The 18067-nt window shown below is 48.7% G+C and overlaps 1 protein-coding gene and 1 pseudogene across 1 annotated transcript; one reads left to right on the top strand and one right to left on the bottom strand.

Annotated features, from left to right (window-relative positions):
* The first annotated feature begins 5312 nt into the window (after positions 1-5312).
* LOC123398091 lies at positions 5313-5904 on the top strand (annotated as a pseudogene).
* A 995-nt stretch (positions 5905-6899) lies between these two features.
* Positions 6900-12771, bottom strand: LOC123398090 (BTB/POZ domain-containing protein NPY1). The gene is made up of 4 exons (XM_045092596.1): positions 12150-12771; positions 9919-9988; positions 7865-9031; positions 6900-7650 (listed from the first exon to the last, which is right to left on the bottom strand). The coding sequence occupies exons 1-4, from the start codon at positions 12209-12211 to the stop codon at positions 7036-7038; spliced, it is 1914 nt and encodes a 637-aa protein (XP_044948531.1). The 5' UTR covers positions 12212-12771; the 3' UTR covers positions 6900-7035.
* Positions 12772-18067: the final 5296 nt, after the last annotated feature.

Genomic DNA, 18067 nt, shown 5'->3' with positions numbered 1-18067 from the left:
GTCGTAGGATCTACAAGTATGCTATGTTGTGTACCGCACCTAAAGCGTGCCTTGCCATGAGTCAGTCATGGGGTACAAGAGTGATCCAGGAATGGATCACTGGACAGTGGTCGAAGTTATCCTTAGTAACTAATTGACTAAATATTTTTTCTCAATTATGGAGGTGATTAAAGAGTTCGTCGTAAAGGAGTCCTGTTGATGCAAGCTTTGTCACTAATCCGGAGGACTATCAGTAGTAAACCGGATTCGTATAGTGGAGCAATCATTTGGAATGGTTCCAGATGGGGCGTAGTAGCATCTATAGGATGACGTAGAGATTTGTAAAGCACACACGGATCTGAAAGGTTCAGACCCGTTGACTATAAACCTCTCTCACAAGCAAGACATGATCGAACCCCAGAACTGTATGGGTGTTGAATTCATTGCAATCACATAGTGATGTGAACAAGATTATTGACTCTGGTGCAAGTGGGAGACTGTTGGAAATATGCCCTAGAGGCAATAATAAAATGGTTATTATCATATTTCCTTGTTCATGATAATCGTCTATTGTTCATGCTATAATTGTATTAACAGGAAACAATAATACATGTGTGGATAAATAGATCACAATGTGTCCCTAGCAAGCCTCTAGTTGGCTAGCTCACTGATCAATAGATGATCATGGTTTCCTGATCATGGAAATTGGATGTCATTGATAACGGGATCACATCATTAGGAGAATGATGTGATGGACAAGAACCAATCCTAAGCATAGCACTAGATCGTGTTGTTTGTATGCTAAAGCTTTTCTAATGTCAAGTATCTTTTCCTTCGACCGTGAGATTGTGCAACTCCCGGATACCGTAGGAGTGCTTTGGGTGTATCAAAAGTCACAACGTAACTGAGTGACTACAAAGGTGCACTACGGGTATCTCCGAAAGTATCTGATGGGTTGGTACGAATCGAGATCGGGATTTGTCACTCCGTGTGACGGAGAGGTATCTCTGGGCCCACTCGGTAGAACATCATCATGAGCTCAATGTGACTAAGGAGTTAGTCACGGGATGATGTGCTACGGAACGAGTCAAGAGACTTGCCGGCAACGAGATTGAACAAGGTATGGGGATACCCAAGATCGAAAGTGGGGCAAGTTCTATACCGGTAAATAAAGGGAATTGTATACGGGATTGATTGAATACTTGACATCGTGGTTCATCCGATGAGATCATGGTGGAACATGCGGGCGCCACCATGGGTATCCAGACCCTGCTGATGGTTATTGGCCGGAGAGGTGTCTCGGTCATGTCTGCATGCCTCCTGAACCCGTAGGGTCTACACACTTAAGGTTCAATGATGCTAGGGTTATAGGGAATTGTTATACGAGGTTACCGAAGGTTGTTCGGAGTCCCGGATGAGATCCTGAACGTCACGAGGAGCTCCGGAATAGTCCGGAGGTAAAGAATTATATATAGCAAGTGAGGATTTGGTCGCCGGAATTGTTTTGGACGACACCGGCAATGTACCGGGACCACTGAAAGGGTCTCGGGGGTCCACCGGGAGGGGCCACCAGCCCCAAAGGCTAGCATGGGCTAAAAGGTGGAAGGGAACTAGCCCAGAGTGGGCTGGTGCGCCTCCCACCTAGGCCCAAGGCGCCACAAGAGAGGGAAGGGGGGAAACCCTAGTGAAGATGGGCCTAAGGCCCATCTGGGCTGCGCCACCCCCCTCTCTCTTGCCCTGGCCGCCACCACGAGCCCTAGATGGGCCTGCCGCACCCTTTGGGGGTGGGAACCCTAAAGGGGGTTCCCCCTCCCTCTCCCCCTATATATCGTGGAGGTTTTGGCTGATTTGAGACACACGAAATCTCTCTCTCGGTGCAGCCCTGCTTCTCCTCTTTCTTCTCTCCCACGGTGCTTGGCGAAGCCCTGCCGGGAGACCTTGTAGCTCCACCGCCACCACGCCGTCGTGATGTCGGAGCTCTCCCTCAACCTCTCCCTCCTCCTTGCTGGATCAAGGCGTGAGAGACGTCACCAGGCTGTATGTGTGTTGAACGCGGAGGTGTCGTGATTCGGCACATAGATCGGAGCCGACCGCGATCTGAATCGCTGCGAGTACGACTCCATCAACCGCGTTCATAGTAACGCTTCCGCTTAGCGATCTTCAAAGGTATGAAGATGCTCTACAACCTCTCTCGTTGCTGGTCACTCCATAGATAGATCCTTGTATGACGTAGGAAAATTTTGAATTTACTACGTTCCCCAACATATATATCCACACATGCATTTATATTTCCATTCAATACAATTATAGCATGGATAATAAACGATTATCTTGAAACATGAAATATAATAATAACTATTGTATTATTGCCTCTAGGGCATATTTCCAACAGTCTTCCACTTGCACTAGAGTCAATAATCTAGTCTTACATCGCTATGTGATTTACATTGGAATGAATCTAACACCCATACAGTTCTGGTGTTGATCATGCTTCGCTCGTGGAAGAGGTTTAGTTAGCGGATCTACAACATTCAGATATGTGTGCACTTTGCAAATATTTGCGTCCTCTTCTTCGACATAGTCGCGGATGAGGTTGAAGCGTCGTTTGATGTGTGTGGTCTTCTTGTGAAATCTTGGTTCCTTGGCCAGAGCAATGGCACCAGTGTTGTCATAGAACAGAGTTATTGGATTTCGTGCGCTTGACACAACTCCAAGATCTATCATGAACTGCTTCATCCAGACACCCTCCTTAGCTGCCTTCGAGGCAGTCATGTACTCCGCTTCGCATGTAGAATCTCCTATGACGCTTTGCTTGGAACTGCACCAACTTACCTCACCCACATTGAGAAGTGTTTGTTTGTGACTTGGAGTCATCTGGATCAGTGTCAAAGCTTGCATCGACGTAACCCTTTACGACGAGCTCTTCGTCACCTCCATAAACGAGAAACATTTCCTTAGTCCTTTTCACGTACTTCAAAATATTCTTGACCGCCGCCAAGTGTTCCACTCCTGGATCACTTTGAAATTTGCCTGCCATGCTTATGGCCAGGCTGACGTCCGGTCTTGTGCACAACATTGCATACATGATAGACCCTATGGCTGAAGCATAGGGGACGATACTCATCTTTTCTCTATCTTCTGCGGTTATTGGACACTGAGTCTTACTCAACTTTATACCTTGTAACAAAGGCAAGAACCCCTTCTTGGATTGTTCCATTTTTAACTTCTCCAAAACTTTATCAAGGTATGTGCTTTGTGAAAGTCCTATTAGGCGCCTCGATCTATCTCTATAAATCTTAATGCCTAATATGTAAGCAGCTTCTCCTAGGTCTTTCATTGAAAAACTTTTGTTCAAGTAATCCTTTACGCTCTCCAAAAACTTCACATTGTTTCCAATCAGCAATATGTCATCCACATATAATATTAGAAGCGCTACAGAGCTCCCACTCACTTTCTTGTAAATACAAGCTTCTCCTACAACTTGTATAAACCCAAATGCCTTGATCACCTCATCAAAGCGTTTATTCCAACTCCGAGACGCTTGCACCAGTCCATCAATGGATCGCTGGAGCTTGCATACTTTGTCGGCATTCTCTGGATCGACAAAACCTTCGGCTTGCATCATATACAACCCTTCCTTAAGAAACCCATTAAGGAACACCGTTTTGACATCCATCTGCCAGATTTCATAATCGAAAAATGCAGCTATTGCTAACATGATTCGGACGGACTTAAGCATCGCTATGGGTGAGAACGTCTCATTGTAGTCAACTCCTTGAACTTGTGAAAAACCCTTTGCCACAAGTCGAACTTTATAAACGATCACATTACCGTCTGCGTCCATCTTTTTCTTAAAGATCCATTTGTTCTGAATAGCCTTGCGACCTTCAGGTAATACTTTCAAAGTCCACACTTTGTTTTCATACATAGATCCTATCTCGGATTGCATGGCCTCTAACCATCTGTTGGAATCTGGGCCCACCATTGCTTCCTCATAATTCGCAGGGTCATTGTTGTCTAACAACATGATAGATAAGACACGATTTCCGTACCACTCAGGAGCAGTACGTGCTCTTGTCGACCTACGAGGTCCGACAGTAACTTGATCTGAACCTTCATGATCATCATCATCAGCTTCCTCTTCAACTGGTGTCGCCTCGACAAAAAATTATTTTTGTCCAACGCCACCATCTTGTTGAAGCATAGGTTCCACAACCTCACCAAGTTCTATCTTCCTCCCACTCAATTCTTTCGAGAGAAACTCTTTCTCAAGACATGTTCCGTTCTTAGCGATAAACACTTTGCCCTCAGATCTGAGATAGAAGGTGTACTCAACTGTATCTTTTGGGTAACCTATGAAGACACACTTTTCCGCTTTGGGTTCCAGCTTTTCAGGCTGAAGCTTTTTAACATAATCATCGCACCCCCAAACTTTAAGAAACGACAACTTTGACTTCTTGCCATACCATAGCTCATATGATGTCGTCTCAATGGATTTTGATGGTGCCCTATTTAAAGTGAATGCAGCTGTCTCTAATGCATAGCCACAAAACGATAATGGCAAATCGGTAAGAGACATCATAGATCGCACCATATCTAATAAAGTACGATTACGACGTTCGGGCACACCATTACGCTGTGGTGTTCCATGCGGTGTCATTCCACATTGTCTTAAGTGATCACCAAACTCGTAACTCAGATATTCACCCCCTCGATCAGATCATAGGAACTTGATCTTCTTGCTACGATGATTTTCAACTTCACTCTGAAATTGTTTGAACTTTTCTAATGTTTCAGACTTGTGCTTCATCAAGTAGATATAGCCATACCTACTCAAGTCGTCGGTGAAGGTGAGAAAATAATGATATCCATCGCGCGCCTCCACACTCATTGGTCCGCACACATCAGTATGTATGATTTCCAACAAGTCACTTGCACGCTTCATTGTTTCAGAGAACGGAGTCTTAGTCATCTTACCCATGAGGCATGGTTCGCATGTGTCAAGTGATTCAAAATCAAGTGACTCCAAAAGCCCATCAGCATGGAGTTTCTTCATGCGCTTAACACCAATATGACATAAGCGGCATTGCCACAAGAAAGTAGCGCTATCATTGTTAACTCTACATCTTTTGGTCTCAATGTTATGGATATGAGTGTCATCACAATCGAGATTCAATATGAACAAATTCCTCACATTGGGTGCATAACCATAAAAAATATTACTCATATAAATAGAACAACCATTATTCTCTGACTTAAATGAATAACCGTCTCGCAATAAACAAGATCCAGATATAATGTTCATGCTTAACGCAGACACTAAATAACAATTATTTAAGTTCATAACTAATCCCGATGGTAACTGAAGTGAGACCGTGCCGACAGCGATCGCATCAACCTGTCTTCAAATCCCGATGGTAAATTATTATGTGGTTAACAATTTTTTTTAGGTGGACCACCCTGTCTTCAAATCCTAGCCCCCGCCCCTGCTTCGCGCCAATTCCCGCCACCAACTCACCACCGGAGGCTATGGACATGTCGGCGATCGCCGCCCTCCTCGGCCTCTCCGGCTCCGGCTCCGTCGTGCGCATGGCCGCCGAGCTCCGACGCCTCTGCGACATCAACTTCGACTCCTCCGTCCTCGGCATCGTGAGCATCCCGCACGGCCCCTTGAATTACCTCCTCTCCCTGGACCCCTCTGTTGTACGTGTCTCTGATGCTGGTTTCACGTAGGGGGGAGGTGTGCAAGGCCATCATCTGCCTCGAGATCGCCGCGACCAAGTGAGTTGGGCTTGCTCTCTAAGTGCTCGACGGATTGCCCATTTGGAGGTTCCTGTCGGCTGTTTAAGGCATGCCTGACCCGTCTGTTTTGTCTGATAATTGAGCAGGTTTCAGGTGATATTTGACCGGTCAGAGGCGGTGCGGATGGTTATGCAGTTGCCCTGGGATGCAAAGTTTTGGATGCTTGAAGCCTCCAATGACGCACTGATGGTAACATTGTATGCTTCAGGTACAAGGAGCGTTTCTTGGCTGCATTGCCTCCTTGGCGCTCAAACACGGACTTTGGTCGGCCAGTGTTTACTGCAGCAGCGTTCTATTTATGTGCAAAGAGGCATAAGGTGACAACAGAATCAGTAAAAATGGTTCGCTTTGCATGCTCGTTGGAAGCGTATAAAATGATTTATTGCTTTTTGTACTTATCCTGTACCCAATTCCCCTGCAGCTCAAAGTTGACAAATTGAAGCTAATTGACCTGTGTGGTACATCTAGCTCTGAATTTACAACGGTAATGGGGCTTGAATTGCCAGACGTCGCCTTGGAAGTAGCTAACTAAATTCACTTAGCATGAAAGGAATGGAGCTAGCTATAATGGAATCACTTGCCTCCTGAGAGAGACCAGAATTTTCTGTTGTGATTCGTCGTCGTCAAAATTTTAATGTGCCCTTTTGATTGGAAAATACTGGCAGAATGAAATTTCTGGGTCGCATCACTCAAATGAAACATAGTCTTGCAAACACTAGTAATCCAATTTCTTTGTGTCTTGCAATCTGGCAGTATTCTGCTCTAGGCACCAGGATGAGATTTTACATCTTGTTCTTCATAAACATTTCAGAGAAAAACCAACACTACTAGATCTTTCCTCTAGTTAAGATCAAGGTTTTAAATTGCCGGCTATTGGATTTAGCGCCTGGCTTTTCCAATGAGCTATTTGGGGCTATAGCTGGGCTATTTGAGGCTATAGCAGCAAGATTGTGAAGGAAAGTAAAATAGCTGGACACCGCACAAACAACAATAGCGGCAGCTATAGCTGATAATAGCCGGCAATTTAAAACCCTGGTTAAGATACACTGGTAAGCTACGGGCCTATGACTTAGATAACCATACAGAGAGCAGCATATTGAGCTGCTTACACTCCTCCCTCACATATTTTTCTCTTCATTGACCAGAGCAAGGAGCAAACAAAAATGATGAGCATCAGCTGATAACTTCTCTTTCCTGTACAAACCTAACCCAAAGCTAAACTAAAACAAAGAGGAGGAAGGAGTAAGAGGAGCCCTATGAAACAGAGTACCTTCTGTTCCTAAGAGGGGGCAGAGGAGAGGGCTTCACTTCCGTGGGCTTCGCCGTCGATGGCGGGCTCTGTGAGCTGCCGGACGTCTCTGAACCCTTGCCGTTCTCTCCGTGCCCCTTGCTGCTCCATAGCTTGTCGAATATCCTCCTGGACCGCGACTGCAGCAGGAGGCCTCCCAGTTGATCCTTGAAGCTGTTCCTGCCAACGACTTGATCCTTGAAGCTGTTTCTGCCAACAACTTGATCCTTGAAGCTGTTTCTGCCTCCCCTGAGCTCGACGTGCCGGTCCTCGCCCTCTCCTGTTGTGCTTAGGCTTGTCACTTGCTTATTCAGCTTATTCGGGTGCCTGGGTATCCGCCTTTCGCAGTGCTCACTTTGTTCCTGCACAGGCTTTGCACAAGCATGCTCTCCGCCGTCAGTTAGAGCTACCGCGCTGCTTGAGCCTGCTCTCAGCTGCTGGAAGAAGAGGACCTGCACCACCACCCGCAGAGGCAGGCGGTCGTTTTGTGTCGCGTGCACGCATGCATCTGTGGAAAGCTTCTTGACATCTATCAGGCCACAAATCTTCTTTTTGTCAGCTTTGTTTATGTTTGGATGTTCCTGGTTAGAAAGAAGCAAATTATCAGGGGCGGTTATGGTCTTCCAAGGTGATTTATCAAGTCTGCTTCCATGCTTAACCAAAGACTAGTATTAACTATGTTTAAGACCTGTAAGTTTATTAGCATCAAGTGTCCATTCATAGTATAGCAGAAAGTACTGACAGCAACGCAACCATTGAGCAAATTTAGGTGCATCAAGTGTTCATTGAACATACCTTGAGATACGCATCAACCGCGAAGTACAAGCCGTCGTGAACTGGTCTAGCTGCTTCTGGTACCGCTGTAGCTAGTTCTACAAAGGTGGAGAATTCAAGGTCTGGATCTGCAGCTACTTCAGATAGGTACCCATCAACCAACTCCCCAAGGGCCAAAGTGGATTCTTGCTCAAAGTTGAGCTCAATCATTTTTTCATCAGATTTCTCGACAAAATCACCATTGTGAGATAATGCGGTTCTTGCAACAAATCTCTGGACAAGATTATGGACCAACCGAACATCATGCAAGCCATCACTGGGGGAAGCAGCGGGCAACAAGAGATCCTTAACTGAAGCTTTGTGCAGCTGGAAACTAATCCTTCTCATGAGCTCCTCCTTCACATGATCCCCAGACCCAACTAATATTGCAACTTTCAACAGCTTCAGGAGAAACCTGCAAGAGCAACCTGAGCTCTTATCTGACGGCAGCAACCATATTATGGTCTCGACCAAGCATTGGTTCCTTCTCATGTAATCATCAGCAACCAGAGCGTCATAAGAGTCTGGCAGCCACCTAACTGCATAGGCTTTGAGGGCTTCTCCTATCAAGTCAGGTGACATCCTCCCCTTGGATTTGATAGCAACCATAACTCTCTTGTAGAGATCAACATCCAACTCACACAAGTCCTCAACCCACCAGTCTTTGGGAGCTACCGATGTTTTTGCTGCTGACTCAGTTATTTCAGTGCAGGCTACTCCTTTCTTATTGTAACTGTATGACCAGGATACATTTGCAGGATCCACAGATGTCTTTGAAGCAATGGCATCGATACATCTACCGACAACCTTCAGCTCCTCAGACCAAGGTAATAGTGCCTTCGTGCTCTGGAGAACAATGATCGAATCTTTCCAGCTCCGGAGGATGCTGGAGTTTATAAAGACCTCGATTTTGAATATCAAGTTCCCTTTGTCCATATCTTCAGTCATTCCAAGGTACTCTGCTGAACATCTTGCTGCAACGACATTGTGGGGACTGAGGGTGACAACCATCCCATAGCAGAATTTTGCACATATTTCAAACCCTTTCGCTCCTCCAGGCAAATCATCTATGTGGACGTCATCTGTCCCTTTCTCAGTAGCCTTAAGGACTAGCTTCTGAAGCTTGCTGCTCTTGGACAGAAGGGGAAACTGCATACAACAATCAACACAGACACAAATTTTCAGTCATGAATGATAATCAGATATTGCTCTGCATATGAGTTATCACCAGCTAGAAAACAAATCATTTTATGCAGCCAGTGAGTTTTTCTTAAGAACATGCAGCACTGGTGATTATAACACCCAGTGACAAAATGCCAAACACTTCCTGAAAATGATTAAGCTTGTATCTATGCAAATGCTATCAGGGTATTCTTTCTTTCAGCAGTGTTTTCAGTTGAATTATTCTCATGGAAGCCCGAAGCAATCCTAAAATTTCAGTAAAGGTTAAATAGCTAACTGACACCATGGTAAATTGAAAGTTTACCAGCACCAGTATTAAGTACTGAAGTGTTCCATGCAGATAGGTTTTACTTGATTCAACACACTTTGATAACACAATCCACCTTCTTTACTTTAAGCTATAAGCAGACCTTGCTAAGAAATAAACGGCATAGGGTTGCTATAAGGTGTTGTTACGCTGAAGAATGGTAGCATAAGTGTAGTGGATGATTCTTCGATTTGTTTGGTTAGATTGCCAAAGGCAGTCTATTAGGCCATCAAAATTAGTTAAGGTGGTGTTGATAATCAGCTTGGCAGTGAAAGCATTTTGTGTGTGAAACAGGATCCAGTAGATTGGAAAGAGACAGCCCAACAGCAATCAGACTTGAAGCATAAATGTTGATGATGTTACTACTCTTGATGGCATGACAAAGAGACCCCGACAGTCGGACGTTCTATGTCTGTCGAACTACGTACTCCACGGTGTAACACATATCTACTTCCACCACCCTTGCCATTATTTGTACTAGAAGCAAATATAATGCTTGCTTAGTGTTGACTTCAGCAAAAATCGCTGAAAATACTAGCACACTGACCTTGTGTAAGTAGAATCTGACTTCACCGATATGCACAACAACATCTGTTGCAAGGTCAGAGACAACCAATCTGCACACATAAACAACTTGTAAGCATATCATATTGCAAAACAGAACACGGAAACACTTTTTGGTGGCCCATGGTAACATCATTGCAGAGATTTAGTTTTATACAAGTAGTTCTTCCACCCACACCTAACGCTCCTACAAGGCTTTCACCGCGAAATCCTGCACACCAATTCTCTTTTCGCAATATGTATCAATTGTGAAGAAGCTTAGGAAAATGTCAAAACTATCTGAATCAAAAAACCATCTGAGATCACATTAACACAGTCGATTACACGTCACGTGTGCGGCCAACGTACCGATCGTCGCCCATAAACCATCGAGCAGTCGCTCTCTCGAAACACATGACAACGGCGTAGACATGAAGCTTATCCTAAGCTGTAAAGACCTCCACTACATCTACAACACATACATCAATAATGGAGGAAAAACATGCGGCGGCAGTTAAACTAGACTGTGCGGCTCGCTTTCCAGTTATTCCAGTTCAGCAAAGGGAAGAAGCAGAGCACTAGGAGCCTGGAGTTGGTGAGCAGGACACGTATGCAAGCGATCGGCTGGCCACTAACGATTAATTAACAAGGTTCAGAAATCCCACAGGCTCAACTTGAGCTTGACACTATCCCTTTCTCTACTTACCAATACCAATGTTTCTTCATCTAGTTAACTGGCAAGAAAAGCACCTTGCCACAAGAGGATTTGTACATATGTCAGGCTCAAGCTCTGCTTTGGACCTATTTTTTTACCGCTGGCACTTGGCATTCAGAGAAAAGAATGGTGGATTGCTTGGAGAGACTAGCCCTGATGTGGCAACTTGCAATGGATTCTTCTTTAGATTAACCGAAGGGAAAGTGAGGTCTGATCAATGATTAGAAAGATGGGGAGATGACCAATTGTTTTCTTCCTTCCTTCCTTCCTTGACAATAACTTAATCCCGGCCAACTTTAACCAAGTTGCCCAAGACGAACAGCAGGACGTAGTGGCATCTACCATATATTAATACCAGCGCTCAGCGCATTGCTCCTCCTAACACTCAGATCTATTCTGCACTGGCAAAGAGGGGAGAAAACAAGTCCACCACATGTTCAGATTTAAAAGACAAAAGAAAGTCAATCCATCATTCTTTTCGGTGAGCAAATGATGCAGAGCAATCTAGATGAAGGTGAAAGGCAGCCACGGCACTGACGGACACCGGGAAAAAGATGCAAGAACATTTCAAATAAATGAGACTCACCCAAGGATGGAATAAATGAGACTCGCCCAAGGATGGATGATCGACTGCCCGTCACTGTAAACTGAACCGTATAACAAGGACAAGAATGGGATGGACACGAACAGCTAATCCCGAGAGAAACAAGGAATGCCAGCTCGAGGGATCAGTTGGAAAAACTCCGTTCTACAACTACTAGTATCATACTGCTAGATCCAGTTGAGAGAAGGGTAGAGAGCCACGCACACACACATGTAGGAAGCATAAACAAAAGAAGGCTCGCGGAGGGGACAGGACAAAGCAGAAAATGGTAGGGATAGAAACAGCACGCACAGCCTAGCACTCTGCACTTCCCAAGAACCGATAGTCAACTCACGCAACGACTCGAAATGAAGCAGCCATGTTTTGGAGCAGAACTATTTTTATGGTGCATCAGAAATCGACACAGGGGGCTACTGGTACTAACCAAGATCCAAGCACAATGCCAGGCACAAAGCTCCACGTGAATAAGCCGAAAGGAGACGGAGAGATTGGTATGGTTACTGGACAAGTATGACATGTCGGAATAAGAACGTGGTGGTGCGAGAACAGCGGTTCCCGAATGACCGCCATTCTAGAAGCTCTGCTCTTCCAACGGGAGGAGTAAATGAGCTTGCAAGAACCTCGCCGGAAGGCGGAAGCACCAACAGAAGAAAGAAGACGATGGTTTCTTTCGGTGGCAAGAGTCTGACGGGGTAACGCGCCTAGCTTATGGAGTATAGAGCAACAAGGAAGGAGATAGACAAGAAGAGGTTCTGCAGTCCGCCATGAACCGGAGAAGCGGCGGCGCGACCAAGAAAGAAACGTAAGACAACCAACAGCGCATGGGAAGGGAAAACCCGCCCGCGGTTTGAGCGGGAAGGAAGCAACGACGGGGATGGACGGGAGGAGAAGAGAAGAAGGAAAGAGGGTCACTGACCTGACGTCGGCGCCGCCGGACTGGAAGGCGTCCGGCTTGGAGCCCAGCTTCATGAACTTCATCTTCTCCTTCCCTTCCTCCCTCCCTCTCCGGCCGCCTCTAGCTCCCTCCCTCCCTTGCCTTTTCCTCCCCGGAAGAAGAAGAGGAACTCACTGCCTGTCGCTCACTCAGGCGGCTGGGTGCTTTCTCCTTCTTCCCATGCACTTCCTTGCCACCCCGGGACGGCGCGAGAGAGAGAGAGCAGAGAAGCAGCGGGAAGCACTGCAGAGCACGGACGAAAAAAACCACCCAGCAGACTACAGAGCAGCACGCAGCGGCAGCAGGGGAAGAGAGAGAGAGAGAGGGGAGGCGCGGTTGGGTTGGTGCGGGGGAGGATTAAACGCAGCAGCAATTAAAGAAGGGGGATATGGAGGAGGCGGCAATGATGGTGATGCCGTGGCGTGTGAATCATGGTGCGCTATTATCAACGGAGCTCCTCCTCCTCCTCGGCCGCTCTGCTCTGCTCTCTGCGACTGCCAAAGCCGCCTCCCTGCTGCGTGCTCCGTCGCAATGTCAATGACTCAACGTGGTGCGGCTCTCCAGGACGTAGCAGCAGTATCTCTCTCCCTCCCTCTAGCCTTTTCCTTCGCTTGGACGCACTGGTGAAAATACGTTAAAAACTCGCTCCCAGGCCAGGCTGCTGCTGGCGCCGCACCATGGAAACCAACCAACCAACCAACCACACGGCTCGCCCTTTTTGCTGCGGCACAGGCGCGACGATACTTTTGGGGCTAGGAAAAGGGCGTAGTATTTTTCGCAGTTTGATCGCGAAAAGGATTAGCCGGGCTAATTATCCGTTTTAGTCTTTTGATGGCGCGGCAGAACTTTACAGGGAAACGGGTGGGGTGGGGTGGCGCGCTCCTGTCCGTCGTGTGTGTGTGTGTGGCTGTGTGGTGGGGAGTAGAAAAGGAAATATGCAAAACAAAGGAAAAGAGAGAATGGTGCAGCAAACAATCTAACCTGCGCGCAGCGTTTCACAGCGGCAGGAGCAGGAGCAGCGCGGCACAGGTCGCTTTCTGTGTGCGGCGCGCGCCAGCTTCCCAGACGGAACATGCCCAGTGACAACATTTACTGCAGTAGCGCTCAGGCCCGGTGGTAGGAGTATATCCGTTCCCTGTTGTATTAACAGATACTGTACTTCCTACTTAATAAAAGTTAGTGAAACCAATATCGTTCTGTCTTTTCTTGACCTTTTCAAGGGTGAAAAGCCCGACTTTTGCTTGAGCGAGGAGCACCGGGGGGGGGGGGGGGGGGGTCGGGCGCGTCGCCCGCGGGCGAAATAAACTTTTGAAAAAACGCACCGCAGGATCATCCGGCCGTATCAGAACAGCACTAGGTTAAATTTTATCATCAGAATCAACAAAAGGCGGGCAGCACGACGATCCGTCCGTCCGTCCATAGCCCTCGGTTTGTCACGCATTCCCACCGCGGAAGCGCGCCACGCTCGCCCGCCACCTTTCCGCCCCCTCGCCCTTTCCGATCCTGCCCTCGCCGTTCCGCCGGCCGCCCGGCGCGCACGCGGCGCTTTCTTTCTCTCTGCGCTCCGCCGCGCGCCCCGACGATACGTGTCCGCGCCCCGTCCGTCCTATGTGTCCTGCTCCGGCGCCCTCCGTTAGGCTCATTTGGTTAAGGAGGATTGGAGAGGTTTAGAGAGAAAAATTTCCGAAAGGGTCAGAAACCCTACAAATCCTCGAACGTCCATGTGTTTCAAAACCCTCCTGAAATAACTAGTAAAAGCAAAGCCCGGAAATCTAAGAGGATTGGATGAAAGAAAGGGATTCACCCAATCCCGTAAAATCCCTGCCTTTCAAAACCTTCCCAATCCCCCCAACCAAACAGGCCTTAAGAAAAAGGCTTGGAGGCGGCGGTCCAATGGGCGTGCGCGAACCGGACAGGGACGACGAGGCAACTGTTTGTGTGCTTCGGGCGCGCGCGCGGGGGGTGACGGTGTCAGCTGTCAGGTCGATCGCGCGGGGGCTTTTGCTTTGTTATTAAAACGGGGGAGAGCATCCCGGTCAAACGACGGGGGGCGGTTAACTTTGTGGCTAAACAAATCACCACCCTGCGGGCTTTGCAAAAGTCATTCATCCATGACTAGATGCTCGCTACTTTGTGGACTGCCAGAACACCTGCGTGGAAAGGGCTACGTCTTTCCTGAGTTCGACGGTGGAGTCAGGTACATACTCGGCTTAGAGCAATTCGACCCGTATAACTTGCAAAAACTATAAAATAAAAGCTACTTCAACGATGCCGGGTCATTTTGTCCACCCGCGTCTGTTTGGGTTGGTACGGATAGAAAATTCGGCTCAACGCACCATCTAAACAGATGCGCGTCTGCTTTTTGTCTGCCGGTCAATCCATTCCCGACCTAATTTTGGGCCTCATTTGCGTCGGTGCGGACACAAAACAGACGCGCGCAGTGCCCGTCTATTCCTCCCCCTGGCCCACTAGTCGATGGCACTTTCGCCATCCTCTCCCACCCAAGACAACAAGCCCTCGCCGTCGACGCTCGTCGTTGTCGCCGCCCATTTTTTGGGTGCCTCTCCGAGCAGCCAATGCCACCTCCCACGTCGTTGCCACCATCGTTTCGCCGATGCAGATCCAATTCTTCCCGGCTCCAACTCCCGCACGCCGCCGCAAGCAGGGAGACGCCTCGCCGCCACGCATCCAGGCCAACCACCTGGTCCAAGGGAGGCACGCCTCCCTTCGCCGGTTGGCTCCTTCGTCGACGCCTGCAAGTTGTTCGACAGTTTGCGAAGGTACAAAATTGACTCCGTCGAGGAGTTCTTTTTTATAATATCCTTTGTGACTCCGACAATTCCTTGTCCGAGGATGAGGAGGAGATCTTGGCTGCCGTGTTGGTCCATCACCACCTCAATAGCCAGCGCCCGTTGTTCCGTGGGTCCACCCCGGGGCACGTTCCCGCGTTGAATCGCAACAGAAAGAGCGGCCATTTTCTCACGGATGCTTGGCAGCATAGACTACATGTAGTGGGAATGGAAGAATTGCCCTTCTGCTTGGCAAGAGCAATATAAGGGCCATGTCAGGGCTTGCAATGTCATACTTGAGGCCGTGGCTGTTGGGGAGCGTAGCATAAATTCAAAATTTTCCTACGCCATATTCAGATCTTCCTATGAAGAGACCAGCAACGAGAGAGGGGTGAGTGGATCTTCATACCTTTGAAGATCGCTAAGCGGAAGCGTTGCTAGAACACGGTTGATGGAGTCGTACTCGCGGCGATTCAGATCGCGGTGTGATTCCGATCTAGTGCCGAATCACGGCACCTCCACGTTCAACACACGTGCAACCCGGTGACGTCTCCCGCACCTTGATCCAGCAAGGAGGAGGGAGAGGTTGGGGAAGATCTCCGGCAGCATGACGGCGTGGTGTCGATGGAGAGACGAGGTCTCCCGACAGGGCTTCGCCAAGCACCGTGGGAGAGGAGGAAGAAGAGAGACAGGGCTGCGCCGAGAGAGATGGAAAAACCGTGTCTCCAAAGGCCAAAACCCCCACTATATATGGGGGGACGGGAGGGGTGGCGCCCCCTTTAGGTTTTCCCCCTTGAGGGGGCGGCGGCCAGGGAGGAGAGGGGGGTGGCGCACCCCTAGGTGGGCCTTAGTCCCACCAGCGCCTAGGGTTTCCCCTCCCTCCCTCTCTGGTGCGCTTGGGCTGAGTATGGGGGGGGGCGCACCAGCCCACCTAGGGGTTGGTTCCCTCCCGCACTTGACCCATGTAGCCTTCCAGGGCTTGTGGCCCTCCCGGTGGGCCTCCAGAACCCTTCCGGTGATCCCGGCACTAGCGGGTGGTGCCCGAAACATTTCCGGTGTCCAAACCCATCCATCCTATATATCAATCTTTACCTCCGGGCCATTCCGGAGCTCCTCGTGACGTCCAGGATCTCATCCGGGACTCTGAACATCCTTCGGTAATCTCGTATAACAATTCCCTATAACCCTAGTGTCATCGAACCTTAAGTGTTTAGACCCTACGGGTTCGGGAATCATGTAGACATGACCGAGACACTCTCCGGCCAATAACCATCAGCGGGATCTGGATACCCATGGTAGCTCCCACATGTTCCACGATGATCTCATCGGATGAACCACGATGTCAAGGATTCAATCAATCCCGTATACAATTCCCTTTGTTTGTCGGTATAGAACTTGCCCGAGATTCGATCGTCGGTATACCTATACCTTGTTCAATCTCGTTACCGGTAAGTCTCTTTACTCGTTCTGTAGCACATCATCCCGTGACTAACTCCTTAGTCACACTGAGCTCATTATGATGATGTTCTACCGAGTGGGCCCAGAGATACCTCTGTTGGGTAATGTAGCATAAATTCAAAAAAATTCCTACGCATATTCAGATCTTCCTATGGAGAGACCAGCAACGAGAGAGGGGTGAGTGCATCATCATACCTTTGAAGATCGCTAAGCGGAAGCGTTGCTAGAACGCGGTTGATGGAGTCGTACTCGCGGCGATTCAGATCGCGGTGTGATTCCGATCTAGTGCCGAACCACGGCACCTCCGCGTTCAACACACGTGCAGCCCGGTGACGTCTCCCGCACCTTGATCCAACAAGGAGGAGGGAGAGGTTGGGAAGATCTCGTGCAGCATGACGGCGTGGTGTCGATGGAGAGACGAGGTCTCCTGGCAGGGCTTCGCCAAGCACCGTGGGAGAGGAGGAAGAAGGGGGGCAGGGCTGCGCCGAGGGAGATGGAAAACTGTGTACCAAACAGCCCCGAAACCCCCACTATATATAGGAGGAGGGGAGGGGGGTGCCACCCCTAGGGTTCCCACCCTAGGTGGTGCGGCAGCCCCCCCCCCAGATGGGAGGTGCGACAGCCAGGGCAGGGGGAGGGGATGGGGCACCCCTAGGTGGGCCTTAGGCCCACCAGCGCCTAGGGTCCCCCCCCTCTCAACCTCCCGTGCCTTGGGCCTCCTTGTGGGAGGCGCACCAGCCCACTTTGGGCTGGTTGCCCTCCCTCTTTTGGCCCATGCTACCTCTTGGGGCTGGTGGCCCCTCCCGGTGGACCCCCGGGACCACTTCCGGTGGTCCCAGTGGTCCCGGTACACTACCGTTGACGTCCAAAACATTTTTGGTGTCCAAAACCATCCATCCTATATATCAATCTTTACCTCCGGATCATTCCGGAGCTCCTCATGACGTCCGGGATCTCATCCGGGACTTCGAACAACTTTCGGTAACCTCGTATAACAATTCCCTATAACCCTAGCGTCATCGAACCTTAAGTGTGTAGACCCTACGGGTTCGGGAGACACGCAGACATGACCGACACACCTCTCGGCCAATAACCATCGGAGGGATCTGGATACCCATGGTGGCTCCCACTTGCTCCACGATGATCTCATCGGATGAACCACGATGTCAAGGATTCAATCAATCCCGTATACAATTCCCTTTGTTTACCAGTATAGAACTTGCCCGAGATTCGATCGTCGGTATACATGTACCTTGTTCAATCTCGTTACCGGTAAGTATCTTTACTCGTTCCGTAGCACGTCATCGTGTGAATAACTTCTTAGTCACATTGAGCTCATGATGATGTTCTACCGAGTGGGCCCAGAGATACCTCTCCGTCACGCGGAGTGACAAATCCCGATCTCGATTCGTACCAACCCAACAGACACTTTCGGAGGTACCCGTAGTGCACCTTTATAGTCACCCAGTTACGTTGTGACGTTTGATACACCCAAAGCACTCCTACGGTATCCGGGAGTTGCACAATCTCACGGTCGAAGGAAAAGACACTTGACATTTGAAAAGCTTTAGCATACGAACAATACGATCTAGTGCTATGCTTAGGATTGGGTCTTGTCCATCACATCATTCTCCCAATGATGTGATCCCATTA

The sequence above is a fragment of the Hordeum vulgare genome, chromosome 5H, assembly GCF_904849725.1.
Source record: "Hordeum vulgare subsp. vulgare chromosome 5H, MorexV3_pseudomolecules_assembly, whole genome shotgun sequence".
Taxonomy (NCBI): Eukaryota; Viridiplantae; Streptophyta; class Magnoliopsida; order Poales; family Poaceae; genus Hordeum; species Hordeum vulgare.
Note: the sequence above shows the minus strand (reverse complement) of the source record. Positions and strands in the feature narration are given on the sequence as shown.